The sequence below is a fragment of the Muscardinus avellanarius genome (genome assembly GCF_963383645.1).
Source record: "Muscardinus avellanarius genome assembly, chromosome: 3".
Classification (NCBI taxonomy): Eukaryota; Metazoa; Chordata; class Mammalia; order Rodentia; family Gliridae; genus Muscardinus; species Muscardinus avellanarius.
Window position 1 is genome coordinate 51838533 of NC_137788.1, and position 23638 is coordinate 51862170.

General features: G+C 37.2%; 1 protein-coding gene across 1 annotated transcript in view; it reads right to left on the reverse strand.

Annotated features, from left to right (window-relative positions):
- Positions 1–2307: 2307 nt before the first annotated feature.
- LOC308260100 (uncharacterized protein) overlaps positions 2308–23638 on the reverse strand; it is a gene marked incomplete at both ends in the record, with an annotated part of 146248 nt that continues 124917 nt past the window's right edge. The window contains 3 exon segments of the mRNA XM_080691430.1: positions 2308–2739; positions 12437–12561; positions 14503–14626. Of these exon segments, the coding sequence (XP_080547556.1) occupies positions 2308–2739; positions 12437–12561; positions 14503–14626 (681 nt within the window).

Sequence of the window (23638 nt, forward strand, 5' to 3'; positions counted from 1 at the left end):
CTTTCAACTGCTTCCTCCACCAAACAGCTGCAAAACTCCACACTGTTCTTTGAAGGAGCAACAGAGAAAACCAGCTTACTTTCTGGGGCATGTGGGAGAGAGATCTAGAATCCCAGCTATTGAGGTGATATTAGACTGACTAGGGTATCTCTTTGTTAAAAGCGTAGGAGATAACTTACCTTCACTTGTAAAAATACTCATCAGTGTTATCTACATACTACCCCTTTGTGGCAAAGCATCAGGGATTATTCATATCATTAAATATATCGAATTAAATTATTTGATTACAACACCACCTCGTGTTCATAGTCTCTCAGTCTTCATACTTTGGGGTATCTCCTCCCAGGTTTTAATATAAGGTGAAGGAAGGGCATTGGCCTAGGAATCAGAGAATTTTTTTCTGCAATTAGGAGCAAACATAATGGTAGTGAATGTGACCACCTGCTTCACTCTCTATTAGGCCAGCTTATAAAATCTTGGGGAAGAAAGGTGGCAGCAGAGCTATCTCCCAAAGCATTATAGAGAAGTCTCTGTAACAGTCTCTTTAGACACCTCTTTATAGTTTAGTTTCTGACCCTTCTTGTATTGAGAACCTATGGCTTTGTTACATGTTTACCTAAATATGTGTACAAATGTATTGAATATGTGAATATTAAATTCGTTTATGTTGTAATGAGTAGTTCTCTTTCTAGAAAATTTTCAGCCGGGCATGGTGGCACACGCTTATTATCCCAGTATTTGGGAGGCTGAGACAGGAGGATCACAGTTTTGCGCCCAGCCTCAGCCACTTAGGCCCTCCACAACTTGGTGAGACCCTGTTTCAAAATAAACAACAAAAATAGGGCTCAGAGGTAGAATACACCTGGGTTCAATACCCAGTATCACAAAAAATAAAGAAAAATTTTCTCCCCATCATTAAGAACATTCTATGATAGTAGAGTCCCAGTGTTTCACCCAGGTCCATTCCTTTTCTTCTCCTGTACACAACCTACCAGCTTTGCTGTTCAATGAATGTCCACTGAGGGCCTGCCATTTTGGGTTGGTACTCATGATCTGCTCCATCCATGTCTCAAGTGTATCATGTTCATGAGACCAGGCTTCTTATCAGCACTCTCAATTTTATGTTTTCTACTTACTTTAACATAAGAATAAAATACAATAAAATATTCAAATATTGCACAAACAGTGATGTGAGTGCAAAGATGCTAAGACCATTGGCCGGTACAGTTTTGCCAATGTATTCATGCTTATTCGTCGGAGAATATATGAAAATAAATTTGGCACCCAAAATGAGGTTTAGGTATATTGAATCTAAAAAATATCACTTTTATCAAAACCAAATATCCTTAAGATGGAGACTGTCTATAACAGAAAGAACAAACGTGCCAGGTGCTGTAATTTCTTGTTCTTTTATCTCACCCCCTCCTATTTCTCCCTAGTAAGTGATAAGGATAGTAAAGGGGCCACTATGTGCCAGGTCCTGTACAAGATCATTTGTGCAAATGTTCTCAGATGATGGATGTGGCCAATAGTGTATTTTATAGCAAAAACCCAAACAAAACAAACCCTAAGTCTCCTTCAGAAACTGCTATTTTCAATAGAGTTCTCATCACTGAACTGAAGAATGGAATTAAGAAAGAACTTTTAATTATTAGAAAATGACCCAATAAAACTGAACTTAAATAGATCATTACTGATAAGGCTTCTGTGTGGGATTGGAGAATGGTTCCACGGGAAACAACCAGATTCCTGATACTTTTAAAGAAATAGTTCTGATGCTCAGTGTGTGTGTGTGTGTGTGTGTGTGTGTGTGTGTTGATAAATTTCTACCTCTAGGCATTTCTTGAGGAAAAGAGGGATGGGCTTCTTGGAGATGGAAGGACTGGTGACCTAGAATCAGCAGGCCCACATTCTAGACTTACTTCTTTTTCTTGACCTACTGAGTTCTCTTGGCTCCATGCTTCTCAGGGGCCTCAGATTAGCCTTCTATACAAGGGGAGTTAGAACTAATTCCTCTCTGAAGTCTTTTTCAATTTGTTGTATGTGACCAGACCTAGCTCTTAAACATACTCCCAAAAACATACAGAAAAGTAGAAGGATTATTTGAAAATTAAGCCTCTTATCTTCTCACTTGAACACTCTAAGTCTTATATAATAATCACTTCTAGAAATCAGGCTGGCCTGGCAAATACATGAGGACTAAAAATATAAGTGCACAACAGTATAATCACTTGTAAAGTACATTTCTGATCAATCTTGTTAGGCTTCTGATATGGAAAACCAAAGGCAAGTATCCCGATTAAGTCTTCATCCCTTTGGCAAACAAGAACGTAGATCGATACGCTGGCAATGGTGAATAAAGTCTTTAGTTTTCACTTCTTCATCCTTTAATAATGTCTTTTCAAGGATGGCCCAAACCAGCAGGGCTGCCACAACATCAGCAACGAGAGTGGATCCGTGGATCTTAAGGTCAGCAGTTACGCCAGAAAACTCAACGTGAAGACATCTGCCTGGGAAAGTGGAGTTTGGAGTCTCTGAGAGCGGCCCCAGGAAAAGCGTCTTGCCCCCAAGGACAGAGCTGAGACGTGGAGAGTGGAAGACGGACAGTACCTCCAGCACAGCAAGCAGCGCAAGCACCGGTCCAGGACGAGGAGCCTCCTTAGCGTGAGCAGCGGGATGGAGGGGGACAATGAGGATAATGAAGTCCCTGAGGTTACCAGAAGTCGTAGTCCAGGCCCCCTGCAAGTGGACGGAATGCCCTCCATGCACCTGGAGAGGCCGCCCAGGGTGCCTCCTCGCGCCGCCTCACAGAGGCCTCCAACCAGGGAGACTTTCCATCCTCCTCCGCCAGTCCCACCCCGAGGTCGCTGATTCCACCTCCTAGAGCCTGCTTATCTCAGGACTTTAAGACTAACTCACCAACTTCAGCCTATAAACTGTATTTTAATCTTTTCAACTATCTCCTTTTTCCACATTCTATCTTCAAATTTTTATTTAATTTAAAATTTAAAATTATTGTTATATAAGTTACATAGCATAGCCAGACAGTCAATTGTTATGAAAACGATAAAAATAAAAACAAAGGAGCAAATACAAGTCTGATTTCTTTAATCAATATCCATTAATTCAAAGTACCATTCTAGAATATTGGTTTGCAAATAATATGTCACTGACCATCACAAAGACACATAATTTAAGCAACCATAAATGCAATGTCACATTATAAAAGACTTCTAATTTAATTGAGTTTAAAGTAGGTCAAAGTATGTCATTTATACCTCTCTGAGTAGTATATGCTTAAAATTACTTCCCAGAAAAGAAAAACAAAACTTAACACACAGAAGGATGACCAGTTCTTTCCAAAGATGAAACTATTTCCTCCAGTGATTTATTTCTATATGAATCCACTTGGCTGGGAAAACAATGGGCCTGAACACTAATCAGCAGATAGAGATGAATCCAAGTTGATAGTAAGTTAATCAATTCCCTGCAAAGGTAGTCCAGCAAAAGGTTCAGCTTTTGCTTGATGCAATTCATTTTCCTGACTATGATTCTCAGTAATCTATTCTGAGCTTACTATTGTGAGAAACTATTTCTGGATATCAAGGAAAGAACAACTGGGCTAGATCAAATTGTTTTCTTGCTTACCATTTTCAAGTAAAATCAACTGTGTGTTTATGTGTGTGCTGGTGTCTTCCTTGCTAAAATGGTAGCACTCCAGCCTCAGAAACACATACTAGTTAGCAGGGTCTGAAAAACTTCGGGTGGTGAGGGAACATACCTTTTTTCTCTTATTCCACCTCCTCCTAGCTTCAATTTAAAACAGGTAACCTTATTATCTACTTCTGGTAGTCCTGACCTAATTAGTTTTGCCAAGAGCCTAGCAATGTTTGACTGCGGAAAATTAACATACAAGTTTCTCATAGGTACTTGGGGGAAAGGAGAGAAATAAAACCACCAGCAAAATATTTCCCCAAATCCAGCCAGACTTCCTTAGTACCACATACTTTATGCCATGTTAATTTACCCAGCCAGAAGCCCAGAGCTACACCCTCCAGATGACTGGCAAGGTTAGGCTTTAGCTTTTTTAATAACCTTCTTATACACATATACTTATATATCCAGGATCTATGAAGTACACAGATGATTATTTAGGATTAATGGATCATCCGGAGTGCCAGTTGGCACATTTTGAGTAAAAAGTATAACAAATGCAGCTGTTTACTAATAAATAAAGCCTCAGCTGTAAGGGAAATAAATTAGATGCATTTAATTGGTAGGCTTCAAAGCCCCCTTTATTACAATGCGACTTCTTGTTATTTTATGATGTCAGAGTAGATGGCGGATTGACAGAGTGTTTATGAATCACAGTTTGCAGATGGCACTCTTGGTTGTCGGCAGCTAGGAGGACACAGAGCATGAGGTCTCTGTAGCAGGTTTTGCCAAAGACGACCCCTTGAGAATTAGCTGTCTCCATTTCTCTCATGCCAATCTCTCCTTGGCAGAACCCCACTTCAAAAGCCCACCTTCAATAAATTGCAGCTTTCTGGCTGGGAATCAAAGAGAGCTCACACCCAGAGAGTACCCTCAAACCCAGGTGATCTCTGTTGTTGCTGAGGAGGCCTGTGTGATAGTTATGGAAGAGGCATCCTGCAATATTTTTTTGCAGAAACGAACCCGGCATTAGGCAGGGCAAAAACCCTCTACCTTCCCACTCACTTGGCTCCCTACAGCCCACCTCCTTGCAGTTGACAGGAGTGATTTCCCTTCTCTCAGAACAGAATAAGGTCCTTGCACTTGGGCTTCAGAGCTTCCCTAACTAATGACAGCTTTGTCATCATACAGCTGAAAATAGAGGTGGGGGAGGTCTTCCCAGCCCCTGGAGCTGAGGCTTTGCCACTTCTGTACTCCTTGTGTAGCCCTGGTCACTTGTCACTTTTATGAATGGGAACAACACACAGAAGATATGCAGTTTCAGTTGTAAACAAATTTATGAACTGTTGTCACCAGTTGCATTCACAACGGATGGTTTTCTAATGGGATATCTAACATATAGCAAGATGAAAGCCCTTTGCACAGAACAAAGTATAGTTTGAACACATAGTAATAATGAGGTTAACAGTAATAGCAGTAATAATATCAGTAGCTACCGTTTGAGTAATTACCTTAGGATAGGCTAAAACCCCTTCCCAAAGGATTACTAAAGCTATGATAGTTTAAGACACATTTAATACCATCCCCTATCTCTTGTTTCTTTTTCTTATCTTGTCATGTTTAGTCACATAAGCCCTGGCCACATGTCCAGGAGAACCCCAAGAGAAATTCCAAGACTACTGCTTTTTCTATTGCCTCTATGTCCCCAGTGCAGAGCATCTGGTTTCTCCAGCTATCTAACGAAGCTTGAACTAGAATGGCTTCTGATGGTCAGGCTTTAACGAATATGAATATTGCTTATTGGCAAGGAGCAAAATCAATCCTAAAAGCTTCAGGTGGGAAAGGAATGAAGCTCAGAGTTTTCACTGTGGAGAAGGCCTCCTATTTCATGATAATATAGGAAAGATTTATTTCAAATGAGGAATAATAGGGCTAGGGGTAAAAGTCATTGTAGGGTCCTTGCCTAGTATGTACCAGGCCCTAGGTTTGATTCACACTGTTTCCATCCCTACCACAACACAAAACAGAACAACGAAGAACAAATTAAATGAGGGGTTAGATATTTGTGTTAAAGAAATTATGGGTGCATATATACAAAGACCAAGTTAAGGAGTCTGCTCTTACTACTTTGACATTGTACTAGAATTTCTAATCATCACAAAAGGCAATATATGAATATACATGTATATATATATGTATATATATATATATATATATATATATATATAATGGTTAAATATAAAATTGAAGCTATCTAGATCAGAAGGAAAGTAATACACCATCTTTATTCACAGATGACATGATCTTATAGATAGGAAATCACAAGGAATCTACAAAAACAAAAACCAAACCTAAATAAATGAGTTCACACCACCACAGGATATAAGAGCAATATACAAAAATATGTTTCTATATAATCACAATAAACAATCTGAAAGTGAAATAAAGAAAAGTTTCACTCACAATGGTATCACAAAGAACAAGATACTTAAGACTACTTTTAACAAAGAATATATCAAGTATATATACTGCAAACTACAAATCATTTTTGAGAAAAATTAAAGAGATGTACATAAAAGATATCATGTTCATAGATTCACAGTCAATATTGTTAACACAGAAATTCTCCTCCAATTTATCTATAGTTGCAATGCAATCCCTAGCAAAATCTCAATTGGCTTGTTGTTGTTGCAGAAATTTGAAAGATAATTCTGTAATTTGTGTAGAAATATGAAGAACCATTGCACCCTTGAACAAGAATAAAAAGTTTGAGGATATACACTCTCCAATTACATTTTTTATAAAGCTATAGTAATCAAGATAGGCTAGCACTTAGTATTGTTTGACATAAAAATCAATAGAACAGAGTAAATATATTGTGTTTCCATCTATATAAAATAAACAAAACTAAATTATAAGGGCAAAAGGCATAAATAGTTGCTTAGGGCTACAGATGGGAAAATTGACTGGAAAGTGTCTTGAGAGCTCTTTTTTGGAATAATGTAAGTGTCCTGTGTCTTGATAGGCAAGTGATTACTTGATTCTTTTCGTTTATCAAATGTCATTAACCTGCATAATTAAATAATTATATAGCCGGGCGTGGTGGCGCACGCTTGTAATCCCTGTGCTTGGAAGGCAGAGACAGGAGGATTGCAGAGGTTCAAAGCCAGCCTTGCTGGTTTAAGAGACCCTGTTCCCCCACCCCCCAAAAAAATATATATATAAAAGGTCTGGGAGTGTAGCCTGGAGGTAGAAGGATTTCCAGGAACCCTAGTACCACACACACACACACACATACAATTATTATTATTATAATGTATTGTTTTTAAATTATACTTTAATAAAATGAATTCTAAACTAAAATTAAAAATTATTAGCACTGAACACAGGAAAGAGATAAACCTGGAATTACGACAAATATTAAAATAAACCTACTTAAAAAATAGACATTGTCTTAGTCCTTTTGAGCTGTAATCACAAAATACTATAAAGTGGTGCTACAGGTTAAATGTATACTCCAAAGTCTGTGATTAGAAACTTAACCCCTAAGGTAATAGAGTTAAAAGGTGAGACTTTTAAGAAGTGCTAAGGCCAAGAGGATTCTGCCTTTATCAGTACATTGATGCTGTTATCACAGGAGTGGGTCCATGATAAAAGGGGACATTTGCTTCCCTCTTGATTCTTTTGTCCTCTGTCTTCTGCATGATATGACTCACCATGAAGGCTCTCATCATATGCCACCCCTTGATCATGGAACTGAAATTATGTTCAAATTAATAAAGGAGATCAGTAAGTTAGCTGATAGGCAATGATTAATAAACAAAAACAAAGCTTTACTTTATCCAGTAAAGCAATTAAAAACAATTTAGAAAAAATGCTTTAAAATATGAAAAATAAATGAAATTTAAAATACCTAGGAATTAACCTGGCCAAGAAAAAAATGAGAACCATATGGAGAAAATTAGAAATTTTTAATAGTTCTGCTAATCAGGTAGAACTAAGTAGAGAGGTATTTATTCATTTTAAAGCTACTAATTAATAATTAATTAGTCTATATTTCTTCAAATTTCCCTTGAAAAATATTGCAGATAATGCCAGAAAAATATTTGAAATAAATACATAATATTTTTTACCAGATATACATATTGACGTACACAGGCATATGCGGTATATGCAGATTTAATTAGTTGCCTAATTAAAATCAAATGTTCTCTCAGTTTTATTAATCCTATCCTCTGTTTTACTCAAAGCAATGTGCTTAAACAATAAACCACATTTCCTAATTACTCCTGTAGCTAGGAGTAGTCATATATCACTTTTCATACTAAGATCAGTTCTTGGGGCTTCTGAGAAAGCACAATAAAGGTATACCTACTTCATGAAATACCTGTATCTCTTTTCCCTCCATTTTTTTTTGGCAGGTCTGGGGGTGGAACCCAGGGGAATTCAACCTCTGAGCTACACCCTCTGCCCTATTGTTTATTCTTTATTTTGAAACCGGGTCTCACTGAGTTCCAGAGGGCCTCACTAAGTAGCTGAGGCTGTCCGTGAACCACAATCCTCAGGTCTCAGCCACCTGAATGCTGGGATTACAAGCATACACCATCACACTCAGCTTTTTCCCTCTTTCTTATTGTTTCCCAGAACATAAATGTGCTGCTGAAAGTAAAGCAATCATTTTGCAAACATGAAGAAAATGCCCTCTGGGTGAAAATTACACTCATGCTTTTGTTGGGGAGAACTTGAGAAGCCTCTGTTTCTAATGTCAACAGAGCCATATTAGCCCTGGACTGAGTTTCAGCTTCCTGTTATGTGAGAATGATAAATACCTTATTTCATTAAGCTAATGTAGTTATTTTTCTTTATTCTATTACTTAAAAATTAATGAAATTCCTGATAAAATTCTTCAAACTACCATAACTAAAAAAATTATGCATGGTGCTATTAATGCTAGAGTAGATAAAAACATTAACGGATGTTCCAGATTTATATTTATAAATATCTCATCTATCTAGTAGTTTTCAATAAAGGAGGCATATAAAGTAAATTCCAGTTCCAGGAAAATGGCAACCAAGAGAAGCAGCACATACCAGTCCTGCTGACACCTGATCTCCATTGCCTCAAAAACAGTGTTCTACAAGGCCAGAAAATACTATCAGTAGAGGAATAAAACCAACAGATACAAGGGACAGGTTAAAAGAAATTTAGAAGACCAAGCAGAGAGCAAAAAGAAACTTGCCTGCCTTGCAGCAGCAGGCTCCACAGTGTCGCTATCTTGCCTCAGAGTACCAGCCTCCAGAGATGAAAAGGAAAAGAAAAACAACCAAAGACCTTACGTGAGCAGTTGCAGACCTTTGGGGTTGTAAGCCATCAGGTCTTCCTGCATGAACACCGGATACAACTTCCAGCAGTGGCAGCCAAAATTACCACACTCTCCAGGGATCCAGAGTGGAGCTCAACACCAGAAATGAAACCTGCCAGACTCATAGCTAAGAGTGCCCAGTCAGCACCATTATGCCTCACTGCACCAGAATCTAGGAATGATCAGGAAAACATCCAAAGACCTGAAGTAAGCAGATGCAGATCATAGAAATTTTAAGTCATCAGTTCCTCCTGCACAAACACCTGCTACAACTTGCAGCACTGGTGGCCAAGCCCACCACACCCTCCAGAGATCCAGACCAGTGCACACAAAAACCGTAAGTGAAGCTGAGGTCCCTGCAGGACAACACCCAGTATGGTGCCCCCAGGGACTTGCACAGCCACCATAAACATCCTGAGTCTAATACTTTACAGTTCAATTCAGAGAAGGAGGGGGTGGAGTCTACAACTTGCAACAGTGGTAGATGAGCTTACCGCACCCTTCAGAAATCCAGAATAGAATCTCACTTCTAGAAGATGATCACTCCAAAAAAATGAACACATAGCATATAACTTAGAAAAAACAATTAGACAGCATTAATTGGACATTGAAGAAGTATAGGCCCATTTTAAAAGAGCTAACATACGAATAATTGGCATAGAGGAGAGAAAAAAAGATGAAACCAAGGGGATCAACCATCTCTTCAAAGAAGGAATATCAGAAAGTTTTCCAAACATAGAGCAAGATATCAATGCACAGGTATAAAAAACCTTATAGAATCCCCTTTAGACAAAATCAGAGAAAATGTTCCCCAAGCCACATAACAGTCAAACTGACCAATGTAGAAGCCAAGGAGAGAATCTTAGCAGCAACAAAAACAAATGACCAAGTGACATTCAGAGGCAAACCAATTAGAATCACTCCAGACTTTCCAAACCAAGTCATGAAAGCCAGAAGGGCCTGGAGTTGTATATTCCGAACTCTGAAAGAAAACAATTTGGAACCAAAAATTTCCTACCCAGCAAAACTATCATTCCAATTAGACAGGGAAATAAAAGTCTTCCATGATAAACAGAAGCTGAAGAAATTTGTGTCTTCCAAACCCGAACTAGAGAAAACACTCAATGAGATTAACTGCAAAGAAATACGTAATACACGCCAGAACCAGAGAAACAAGAATTTCCATTCAAAAAACAATTTAGCAAAGAAGAATAAACACTAAAACAGAAGTTAAATTGCAACATGTTAGGAATTTTAAAAAAATCTCTCAATAATCACAGTGAACATAAATGGCCTTAACTCCCTAATAAAAAGACATAAAGTGGCAAAATGGGTTACAAAGCAGAATTGATCTATCTGCTTCCTGCAAGAAACACACCTTACAAGTAAAGAGAGTAACATACTTTAGGTAAAGGGCTGGATCAATGTAATCCAAGCCAGTGGAACTCAAAGACAAACATGGATAGCAACTATGATATCAGACAAGTTAGACTTCAAACTCAAGGTTATTACAATAGACAAAGACGGTCATTTTTTACTGGCAAAAGGAACAATCTAAAAAGAGAAAATAACAATAGTCAACATTTATGCTCCAAACATAGGTGCAGCTACCTTCGTAAAACAAACTCTTTGTGACATTAAGTAACGTAAATCTCAATACAGTAATACTTGGAGAGTTCAACACCCCTCTCACACCATTAGACCAATCTTCTAGACAAAGGTCAGTAAAGATGCCTCAGACCTAAAGAATACCTATTAGACACATATAGAATATTCCACCCAACTACATCAGGGTTCACATTTTTCTCAGCTACTCACAGAACCTTCTCCAAAATAGATCAATTCCTGGGACACAAGTGAGCACTAGCAGATTTAAAAAATGTGACATTTCAAAACACAATGTCTTTTTGGAACACAATAAAATGAAACTAGATATCAACTATAAGAAGACCCAGAGAAGCCAAATAAACATGTGAAGACTGAACACCATAGTGCTGAATGAAAAATTGGTCATAGAAGAAGTAAGGGGTGAAATCAAGAAATTTCTTGATTTCAAACAAAGAAAAATAGAGATACAACATATCAAAACCTCTGGGACTCTTTGAAGGCAGGATTAAAAGGAAAATTCATAGCCCTAAGTGCTCACATAAGAAAACAGAAAATCATCAAATAAATAACCTAATGACATACTTCAAAGCCTTTGAAAAACAAGAAAAATCTAACCCCAAAGCCAGTATAAGGCAGGAAATTGTCAAAATTAGAGCAGAAATCAATAAGGTAGAGAATAAAAAATAATACAGAAAATCAACAAAACCAAGAAACTTAGCACTAAGAAAGCAAATAACCCAGTAAAAAATGGGCAAGTGAACTAAATAGATACTTCATGAAGAAAGAAATTCAAATGACTGATAAATGCATGAAAAAATGCTCAACATCATTAGCAATCAGAGAGATGCAAATCAGAACTACCCTGAGATTTCACCTAACTTCAACTAGAATGGAAATTATTCAAAACACAAACAACAACAAATGCTGGTGAGGATATGCAGAAGTGGGACCTCTAATACATTGTTGGTGGTACTGCAAATTAGTGCAACCACTTTTGAAAACAGTATCAAGGATCCACAGAGGAATGAGGACAAACTTGCCATATGATACAGCAATACCACTTCTGGGTATCTACCCAAAAGAAAGGAAACCAAACTAATGCATGTGTATCTATGTTAATAGCTGCCTAATTCACCATAGCCAAACTATAGAACCAGCCAAGATGTCCATCAACAAATGAATGGATTACAAAACTGTGGGATATGTACACAATAGAATTTTTCTCAGCCATAAAGAAAAAATTATATCATTTACAGGGAAATTAATGGAACTAGAGGACATTATGATAAGTAAGGTTAGTCAGTCACAAAAAATGAGTTATCAGATGCTCTCCCTAATATGTGAGAGGGAGAAATAAGTCATAGGAGGAACTCTAGATGAAGAAGATTTTATAGATGGAACAAATAAGGTGACCTGAGGGGATGGAAGAGGGAAAGAGGGAAAGTCTCTAATGTACATGATGTACTTTAACAAACCTATCAAAGTCAATCACTAAGCCAAGCATAAGAAGGAGGGAGGGGGAGGGAATGGAGTGGGAATTGGGGAAGGGCTAAATGAGTGATGTGTGCATGTGTGCCTCTACTATTTTGTATCCCATTAAGATGTATGACTATAATGCACCAATAAAATATTAAAAGAAAAAAAAATTAAAGTACCATAACTCATTTAAAGAAGCTAAAAGATGAAGATTTTTAGTAGGGCAGATTTGATCATCTTTTGAAGTATACCTGTATTCTGGTAGCCAGTCCCTTTCTGTCTCTATAACCCCGCAGTAGTCCCTTATTTCTCTGCAGCCCCTGTATCTTATATTACAGAATGTCCTCCATCACTGAAACTGCTCATCCTTGGTGAGTCTCTGTCCTGCTCTGCTTCAAGCTGTTCCTCAGGATTCCTAACATTGGACCTTTCACAATGGGTAAGTTCTCGCAGATTGACTCCTTAATTCAAAAGTCAGTTGTCTTAAAAATGTTTGATATTCCATCCTCTGCACTCTTTTCTGGCAGCCATTTATGTTGATGGATTAGGTCAGAAAGCCTAAGCTTTTCATTTAGTTCTTCTTAACACCCTTGTCATTTAAGTCCATTAGTATATGAATAGTGGACTTTAAAATATTATATTAGATTTTATTGCTTTTTGACAAAGGCAGTTCAAGAATAATTTCTGAATATCTTACAGAAACCATAAAATGTCAAAGCCACAAGGACCCTTAGAAATCACCTGCTATTACCTCTTATTTCACAGATGGAGAAACTGCAGCCCAGAGACAAGAGCGGTTTGCCTTATTATTGCACACTTCATTAGTGAAGGTACTGTAGATAAAACCTTAATACCTAATATATGTTCATCTCAATCTCCACTTGTACAGGCTTTCTTCCCTGCTTTTGGAGGGGCCACCCTTATTTATTTATCTTGTTTCCAGTAGGGGATTCCTGTTCTCCTCTATCTGGAGGAAGTGGCTGCTACTGAGCAACTAGAGTTTGTTTCTTCATTGCCTTCCTTGCTCCCATCAGCACAGGGGAAATGATTTCTAAGTGGAGAGGTGGCAAAAACCTGAAAACTCTGCAAACAAGAAGCCAGCTCATTGCACTAACATCTCAGCAGTGCAGATCCATCTCTCACTCATTCTTATAGACATCCTGGTCATACACATGGTGGCTCCTGTGCTTTCCAGTCTCTATGCAGTAAGAGGGCAGAGGCTAGTGGATAGGAGGCTTTTTCACACTCTTCAAATCAATTTTACTGATAATAAAATGAATACTGTACTTTAATCCTTATTTTATTTTGTGAATATTTTTCTTAAAATGTTTCAGTGGCTTCCCATACCCTACTGCAGCGTTTTCTAAATGAGTGTAACATAGGGTACTTAATATGATGCTGAGAGACAAGAAGAAAATATTAGAATATGTATTCTATCTACTTTGGTAATATGTTCTAAATTCTCTTTTAGATACTTTATAATATAAATAATATATTAGATAAAAGCATGTAAATTTATACATACAGTATATATATATATATATATACAGAATATATATTATATATACAGGATATATATATTATATATACAGAATATATACATATACATATAGTATATCTATATAATATATATTTAATCTCACCTCTGATTTAAGAAGAAAGTTGGAAACCAGGAGTAAATTATATTGCCTTACAAATTTTGAACTGTAAACTTATGACCTAAAGGTAAATTGTGAACAAAATATGGTCTGAGTCCATCCAGGAATGGATCTCACAACAACTCAAGAGACAATAGAGGCAGAGAAATGCGTTCACGTTGAGCCATCTCTTCTCACTTTATTTGTGGGGGACTAAGAACACAGAAGACTTTCTCATGCTGAGAGTCAGGCTGACTGAGCTCTTGTTTGTCCAGGCACCTGAAGGTAACTTTCATTTTCTGTTGTTAGGCTTCTAAGTAGGGGAAGGAGGAGAGAGGCAAGAGTAGGTTCCCAACAGCACGTGGCCAAGTCTTTGGCAGCCTTTGGCACTTTGTTCAAGAAATGTTTCCAATTTGATGTGGTGAAGTACACCTATAATGCCAGTACTTGGGAGGTTGAGAGAGGAGAATTACAGGTTCGAGGCCAGCCTCAGCAACTTAGTGAGGCCCTGTTTCAAAATAAAGTAAAATAAAATGAAATAAAGTCGGGCTGGAGTGTAGCTCAGTGCGTTAGAATGCTCCTGGGTTCAATACCTAATACAAATAAAATGTTTCCTTCCAAACTGGACATCTTTCTTCTGACCTCACATCCAAAATCAATTTGTTCTTGGCCAATACAAGGTTCTAGATACTTCCATGGCTGACAACTTTATAACCAAAGACAATTGGAAAAGGCAAATGGGTCCTGAATGACATGTGCCATTACTTTTTTGGCTGGATGATACTGGGTTTTGATGTGGCTTTCCTGGAAGTTTCTGAACTTGTTCTATGGCGATTGAAATAGCAGGTGAGTAATTATTCACCTGAGAGCCTGGCAAAAGGAAGCACTCCTGAAGCAAAGACAGGAATCTCATCTGTATCCAGTCTTAAACATATTTTTCTTTTTTGTGGTACCAGGGATTGAATACAGGGGCATTGTATCTCCTAACTACACCCCCAGCCTTATTTTTTTTTTAATTTTCAAACAGGTTCTCACTAAGTTGTGGAGGGCCTCAACAAGTAGCTGAGGCTGGCTGCGAACATGTAATCCTTCTGTCTCAACCATTCAAGTACTGGGATTACAAGCATGTTCCACCATGCCTGACACATCTTTTTTATTCTAATGTATTTTATATATTATTACATTCCTATCGACATATATGCTTATATAGACAGGGAAGTTTATATAGTGTCTGAGGACAGGCTAGCTATCCAAACTCTTAATGAAATGAGTCATGTTGAAAATCTAGGAGCTGGTCACCAGGCAGAGCCAATAGAAAGGCTATCAGGTTAGAACATCTTAGTTTGTTCTAAGAAATGCAAAAAGTCCAATGTGATCTGGGCAGAGTGGACTAAGGGGATAGTGGTAGGAGATAAGGTCCAACAGTAATCTAGATGTGAGGTTAGGATGCCATTATGCCATTATACCTACCACTTTGAGTCTTTTAGTTCATGTAATGTAAAAGTATGGGAAAATTTGAGAAGAGGGCATGACTTATGCTGAAAGGGGCACTCTAGTGTACAATAGAGAATAAACCTTGAGAAGAAAAGAACACAAGAAGAAAGAGAATGAGGTTATTATATACATGTGTCATAAGACCACATAAGTATGTAAGTATGCCTCACAAATACTTACCACGTAAGTATGCCTCGGGAAAAAAAAATATATATATATAATATTATTTGCAAATTAATGATATCATTATGAGAAAGATACTACTGTTCCTGTTTAGGAGCCATAAATAGAGATAGAGACTGGCTTGGGCTAGAGCATGGAAGCAGGGTGGAAATGAGAAGTGGCAGCACTCCAGATGTGTTTTGAAGGCAGAGCCTGATAGGTTTGCTGATGTGTGAGTGTGAGGGGAAAAGTGAAGTTGATGATGACAAAGTTTTAGCTTGAACAACTGAATATAGTAAGATGGGGAATAGGGTGGAAAGAGGGTGAGTCTGGCTTAAAGACGGAAGTGGACAGCTGTCTTCCAACATGTTAGTTTGGAAATGTGTATTAGCCACTCTTGAGAGAAGTCAAGTACATAGTGATATATATATATATATATATATATATATATATATATATATATATATATATATATATATATTCAGAATTCAGTTAGGACTAACGATAAAAATTTAGTCGGTGACATTAAATATTGAAAAATAGAACAACTTTTATCACTTAAGAAGCAAATACAGATAGAGAAGAGAAATAGCAGAAAGGACTGATTCCAATAATTTATTAACAAAGATATCAAGCAAACTTATACAATTTAACATATCTCTTGGTGGTCCAATTTCTATGGAATAATAGAAATTTTTAAAATAAGATGAGGACTTTACCCTCTAGGATGAAAAATTAATATATTTAAAAAAATTCTTCCAGTGAGCACTAAACTTAGCTCTACCTCTTAATACAAGTGAGGCCTTTTATAAATTACTTTATGTACTTGAATTTCAATATATTTACCTTGCAAGTTGTATTCTAAGTGCCTATATTATAGCAAGTATTCCCCCACACATTTTCTACCTTAATCTTGAGTACTCTAATTTCTCCTTTTTAAAATAAGGGGGAGCCTGGTATGGTGGCGCATGCTTGTAATCCCCTCGCTTGGGAGGCAGACAGGAGGATTTCACAGGTTCGAAGCCAGCCACACTGGCTTAAGAGACCCTCTTTCCAAATAAAAAAGTATAAAAGAGATCTGGAGTGTAGTCCAGAACCAGAAGGGTTTCCAGGAACCCAAGTACCACCAAAATAAATAAATAAAGAAAGAAATATACAAATAAACAAATAAATAAAATAAGTAGAAAAATGGCCTCTATTAGTGGTTAAGGGAGTTAAATGAGATAGTGTGTGTGATACTTATAAGCCTTTCTGAATACTAAATATTATTATTGCCATCATATGATTTTTAAATATAAGCAAAAGGCAGAGAAGAAATATGAAATAACTGTCTCCATGAAAAGAGGCCTGGTACATGCCTAGCTTTTAATAAATGTACTGATAATGACAGTGACATTGGGTGACTGTAGAGAGGATGGTAAGGGAGGTAATGATTGTGGTGCTATGAAGGGTGTGGATGGGGGGTTGAAAAGAAATTTAGCTCTATTTCTCACCAAACTGTAAGCTATGGAATGCATTTTCCTTTCTCACATATATGAATCAATAAATGCATCTTGGGGTTCAAACCACAGGACTAACAAAAATAAAACAATTAAAATATTTAAAAATGAATGGAGAGAGAGAGAGAGAGAGAGAGAGAGAGAGAGAGAGAGAGAGAGAGAGAGAGAGAGAGAGAGGGAGAGGAAGCGAGTGCTGCCTTTCTTAGTATATATTTCTGAAACAAATTTATTTTTACCTCTAGACATAAGGGATCTCTATTTCTTCCAAGAGGATTACAAAAAGTCCTCTGTGGAATTGGGAAAATTTGAAAATCAAGCAGCCAGGTCCTTCCTTTTTGCTCTAAGAAGTTCTGAGGAAGAAAATAGGTCAGCATAAACTGAAGCAATATTTTCAACCTGATAAATTGGTCTTTGTGTTCTTTGGCTGTACTCAAAGACAGAAATTAAAGATCAGCATCCCAATGAAGGAGGTAACAATCTGCCCATGTCAAGTGTGGGATTTGGCTTCATTCCATGTCATATTTAAAGGGTGACATTGGTGCATCATGACACCTTCAGAGGTTGATGAACCAGGATAGAGAGGGGCAGGAAAGCAAACTAATAAGGAATAGGAAGAGATAAAATGATTCACCTGTTAACAAAAATAGAGAAGGCTAAAAAACAGCAATGGCTGTTTTTATGTATGAAAAGAGAGTCTCAAGAAAGAATGAGACTGAGTCACAGTCTTCAGAAGACAGTTCTAGGACCAGTGCATGGAAATTTCAGGGAGCAGATCTGAGTTTATGATAAGAAAACCTTGATAAGGTGACTGCTTAGCAATGCTTCAAAAGATAGGAAGGGGGTTGTAATTTATATTCAATGTTCTTTTTATATTTTTCTGCATTTTTCAGTTTTTCTCCAGGATTGTAATTTATGTTATAATCAGAGGATAAAACAACCGCATTCTTTACCATAAGAGAAAGAGAGAGAGAACTAACATGTAATGAGATGTTATTTGTCCAGTATTTGACACGTTATTGGAAAAACAAGTAATAGAGCTGATTGAGTATATGTATAAAATATTTTTTCTAATCAATGCCCCTAAAACTTATTTATCATCTCTTATTAACTCTTGAGATCATTTTTTGTTACATTAAGTTATTAAAATTAGTTTTATATAGCATTAAACTTTCTCCCCAGCCTCAGTTCAAGCTTCGCTCTTGGTTCCAGGGAATGATAAGGGTGAGGATATGGGGTGCGGAAACACTGGCATTCATTGACCTCATCTTTTCCTTCTTGTTCTACATCCTCTGGTGGGAGGGATTAGTGGAAAGAGAAGAAAGCACCGGCATCTTTTTAATTGAGTCTTCACTGGTGGCTTCAGGGTACTGCTGCTCCTCCTTAGAAGAATACACTGTGTGGCAGGCATCCAAACGGGGGTAGCTAGTTAGTCATAGTGGTAGCTGAGGTTTGGCCATTTCTTTTTTAAAAACCCTACTTTTGAGCTGGATGTGGTGGCATGCGCTTGTAATCCCAGTACTGAAGAGACTGAGACAGGAGGATCACAGATTCATGGCTGGCCTCAGCTATTTGGTGAGGGCGCTCCACAAATTAGTGAGACCCTGTTTTAATATAAAGGATAAAAAATAGGGCTGGGGGTGTAGCTCAGAGGTAGACTGCCTCTGGGTTCAATCCTCAGTACTGAAAAACAACAACAACAACAACAACATCCTTTTATTGGTGCATTGTAATTATATATCATAGTGAGGTTCCAGTTGGTACAACATACATGTATACTTGGTATTCTTTCCTCCAGATCCCACCCTGCTGCCCCCTCTACCCTATACATGTTAGTGAGATTAGTAGTGGCACCTTCGTGTATGGATATGGCATTATTTGAACTATTTCCTTCAACAATTCTCCTTTTTATCTTTTCATTCTCCTCTCTCAATTCCTTTCCACTCTTCTCTTGGACTCTTTCCTCATTTGTCTGAAATCCCTTTTGTTTCCAATTTTCTCTGTATTTTTCACATATGAGAGAAAACATATGGCTCTTGACTTTGTGAAAATGGCTCAGCTGCTGACAGCTATTTTGTTTTTCTTGCTCTATAACATTGGCTATTTAATGCCTATTTACTCTCTGATTGGAGCCCTAACACCCAATTTTAAGACAATAAGAAAAACTTCACCTTCTTTTCTATGACATATATGTTATGTTGCATGTTACTATTTTCATGTTACTATTTGCATATTACATGATTCATAAATGTTCCTATTTAACCCTTATGAGAAAGTTATAAAGAAATACTATTTTATTATTGACAAGGATATTAAGGTCCAAGAGACAGAAAGCACCTAATGTCACTGTACTAAGAAGAATAATGGAGTGAGGGTAAATCCAGGTCTGGCTGACTTCTAAGGATACCCTTTGCCCACTACATCAGTAACAGTCACCTATGCAGCAGTTTAAGAATTTAGGCTTGGCTAGAAGTCCAGTTTCATCATGGCCAGCCTTAGTTTCCTATACTATTGAGTATAGCATTGAGTATAGCATAAATAAATATTAAATATAGTTCTCAAAGAACTGTTGGGAGAAATAAATATTATATTATATTATATAATAAATATAATATAATAATATATTATATAATATATATTATATAATATATTATATAATATTATAATATAATAAATATTATATATTTAAATATAATAAATATTATATTGAAATTAATGTCTCATTTAAAGTCTAGAATTATCTAGGTGTGGTGGTGCACCCTTATAATTCCAGTAGAGACAGAAGAATTGCAAGGTATCGATAATCTCAGCAACCTAGCAAGACCTTTTTTTTTTAAAAAAAAATGGGCTGGGGTGTAGCTTGAGGCAGAATGCCCATGAGTTTAATCCCCAGTACCCACTTCCCAAATAATAAGAAGAAAAGTCTATGATGTATAAGTGTCTGGTAAATATTAGTGATTATTTTATGCAAGGGGTTCTACATACATACCATCCTGACCCCATAATACTCTTCCTATGCAAAGGGAAGAGGGACAAGGTCTATCTGAGTGACTTTCCATGGTCTGAATTCAGCTTCTGGTATCAGACTCTGTCTGCAGAGCTTGGTAATGTGGAGGAGGCTCCTAGAGTCTACTAACAAGAACAAAGAAATGAGCTTCCACAGCCATCCCAGGTTTGCCTCTCCTTGAAAGGTACAACCATTGCTGTCATTTTGTTAAAAATAGTAATGATCCACATGGCAAAGACAGTGATAATAAACAGGGAAGATTATACCCAGAGCTACTCACAAATAATGAGCTCTCTATTCCTGGAAAAAGTTCAGTGGAAAGCTGGGTGGCCATTGTTTAGTCATCTGAGGCAGGATTCCAACACCATGTTGAAGGTTGAGAGGATGACCTACATGTTCCAATCCAACTCTCTTCTTTCAGCCTGAGTGCCTTGAGCTGTCTGCCTGAATTGAAGCCTTCCTTCCTGGCCTGCACTACTCCATGCTATTTCCATTTTGAGCATGCCATGTACTACTTCCCCAAGGGTGTTCAGTCTGCACCACTAAATGGTAATGCTGACAAAGAAGAAAAACAGAACTTGTTCCTTGAGCCAAGCATACCACATTTGTTTTTCCCTTTCCCAAACATGCAGCTTATTTAGAGAGCCCAATGACTCTGCTCTTGTTATATATTACTCCTAGTAGACATGTTTGCTCACATCCGTGAGAGTGCTCTGTGGGAGAGCTGTGAGATTATTCCCTCCATTCTTCCGAATCATATTTAATACAGATGCGAGCCAGATTTTGGTAGTGTGTTGCAATCTCATTAGAACGATCACTTCTTTCCATTCCAGACCAATGGGCATTCAACCTTGCCTAAGAGAAGTTCTTGGTGGAAAACTTGAATTCTCATTTTTTCTTTTCCACAGAAGAACCACCATGGAGTCAGACTCACAGCTTTTCAGGTTGGTTTAGCACAAACTGCTGGGTGAACAACTGCATCTGTGAAAGTTAATGTCCTGTCCCTTAGCCCAGATGAATAAATCCATCTCTTTATTGGCACCATGAAAATTTTCCATTTTTTGAACATCTAAAGTTTTATTTTTTTTTATGTACAGGGAGAATTTTTCAGCCAAGATCACCTGATTTCTAAAACAGAGTTTTTGTTTTTTCCTGAGTTAAATAAAAATGACAAAGATGAAAAATAAAATAAGAAAAAACAAAAACAAAAAAATGCGGGGAAGTCAACAGACCACACAGAAAAACATTTAAATTCATTTCTTCATGCGTGGACTGAATTTCCTCACACACAGAAAAAGCCAAAAAAGTTGGAAGTTGATTTTTTTCTTTTTAAATATTACTTTTTTTCAATTTATTTTTATATTAGTAGATGATGTGAGAGTCATTACATTTTATAGGCTTGAACAAAATCTTACCATTTCTTACTAATATTATGCAATGACATAATGCCATTTGTAGAGGTGTCGCATAAAGCAATTGACTTTTACTGGCTTCTGATGGCAGGGCTTGCCATTTTATATTCTGTTTTATGTAAGCATTTTCCAAATTTATCGACCTCACAGGATTTCTCAGGTTGCCTAATTATGGTAGGAAGAAGATAGCTCTGTGGCCTGACACAAGAACCTATTAAAGCTACTTTTCTTTTTAAAAAGGGAATACAAAACGTGGGGTGGGACATACTGCTAACATTTAATGCATGCCCACTATGGGCTGGATGCTGGCATGTTGAAATAAATCAAATGGTAGATATGGTGTACCTGGCACTACACTGTCAATACGTCTATTTAATTGAACAAACCGAGGCTTGGTTGTTATGCCCAGCATCATAATTGCTACTAAGTGTAGGTACTAGGATGTCCGCATAGGTTTGACTTCAAAACGATGCCTTGAAATATTAAACTCCTGGTGGATCAGTCTTGCAGGGAAATCCACTGAAAATGGGTTAATTCTTATTTTGAGAAATATATGCAGCAGGTGAAGACTCAGAAGTGCCTATCCAGTGTATTAAAAATTGGCAACTTTTGTTTATCCCCATGATTCCTATTCATTGGGGTTCAAAGTTTAATTAAAGAAGCTCTGGACCATCTCAAGAAAATAAGACTACTCTTTGTAGAAAAATATATATTTTCAAATTGTGCAAGATATGAAAGCTTACATTGCAAGTTCCCAAACCCTAATAGTCCATGGATGTTACTTAGTTCCTCCCCTGAGGAGTCTGCCTTTTTCCTTTTCCTTTTCCTTACTATTACAAACTACGAATCTGGATCAAGCTAAAATTCTTAAGAGAGAGGTAGAGTAGGGATACGAAAAAAAAGAGGGGTGAATCTGAGTCATATTATATAATAAAAATTATTGTCATACTGAATAATACTGAATAATAATAGGTTCTCTAATTGACCTAAGAAATTTTCTAATCAAGATTTTGCCTTCAAACTGAAAAAATTTGAGGCCCTAAAAGGGGAATAAAGATCTACTCAAAGCTTTGATGTAACTTTTTTTTGCTGATTCATCCCGATTGAATGAGTGCTTAGCCATGGGACAAAAGTATATGTAGTTATGAATTGATGAAAAGTTTGCAAATACCGTTTTTCAGAAAGAGCTCTCAGCACTTTGAGCTTGACACTTCCTATCACTGTTCTCAAAGTGTTATGACTACCCTTACTAAGATCAACCTCATTGTTTTTGTCTATTTCCTTTATCCTCTACCCTCATACTATTTCTTATGACCATCTCTCTTTCTTCCAGCCTCAAAATGAAACAAAAATAAATATTCAAAGGAACTATTTATCTTTGTGAGAGAGGAAGAGTCTCAAATTCCTGGGTGGATGTTTGCAAAGTTCCTGAGATTAGATAATTATACATAAAGAGAAAATGGAAAAGAACTGAATTAAGTGGGAAAAGAAGTAGAGGTGAAAGTAACTGGACACGTATTATTTTAATTGTGAGTCAGAAGAAGCAACTCTCATAAGGAGCCAAGGAGCAAATATCAGAAATGATGAATGAGTTATAATTGAATTTGGAGCCCCTCCACAGTCTAGATGACCTGCCTGTTGACACTGATGTGCACTGGTTAATCTCAGTAAATGTAAACTGATCAAATAAAGAGAGAGGAACATTGTAAACCTTGATGGAGATAATGCCATGAAGGAACAACTTGACTCCCTGACCAAATTGGTTGTAATTTCTCTATGGGTGGTGCAAGTACCAACATACGGCATAATCACATAGGATATGCTGCTCTTTCCCCTTTCCCCCTTCTTTCTACTGTGCACAACTAGAAGAGCTGTGCTAGTCTATGTTCATATGCAGTCATATATTAAAATTTCATGTGTACCAGGCACTTGGAAAAATTTTATTGGGTGAGTGAGCCAATATATGAAGTAATTTGTCCAAATTAACAGTAAGTGTAATGATCTAACTAGCAACCAAGGCCAGGGCTCCAGATCCAAGTGTAGTAGTTCTTCCCAAATATTTTCTATCTTTTCATAGGCACTTAAGAATGGATGAATAAAATAGATAAAGAACAGAACTTCTTTGATTCAAAGAAGTATTCTACAGAGCAGAGTCTAATATACACTTTACATTCCAAGCCCTGATATTTTTCCTAGTAACGAGGCCACCCTTCTTAGTAAGTCCAGTTTCCAGGAAATATATCTCCTTGTGCACAGAATATCCTTATTCACTTTAAGGTGGGCAAGCAGAGACTTCACTATAATATTGATACAGAGGTATTTGCAGGCTT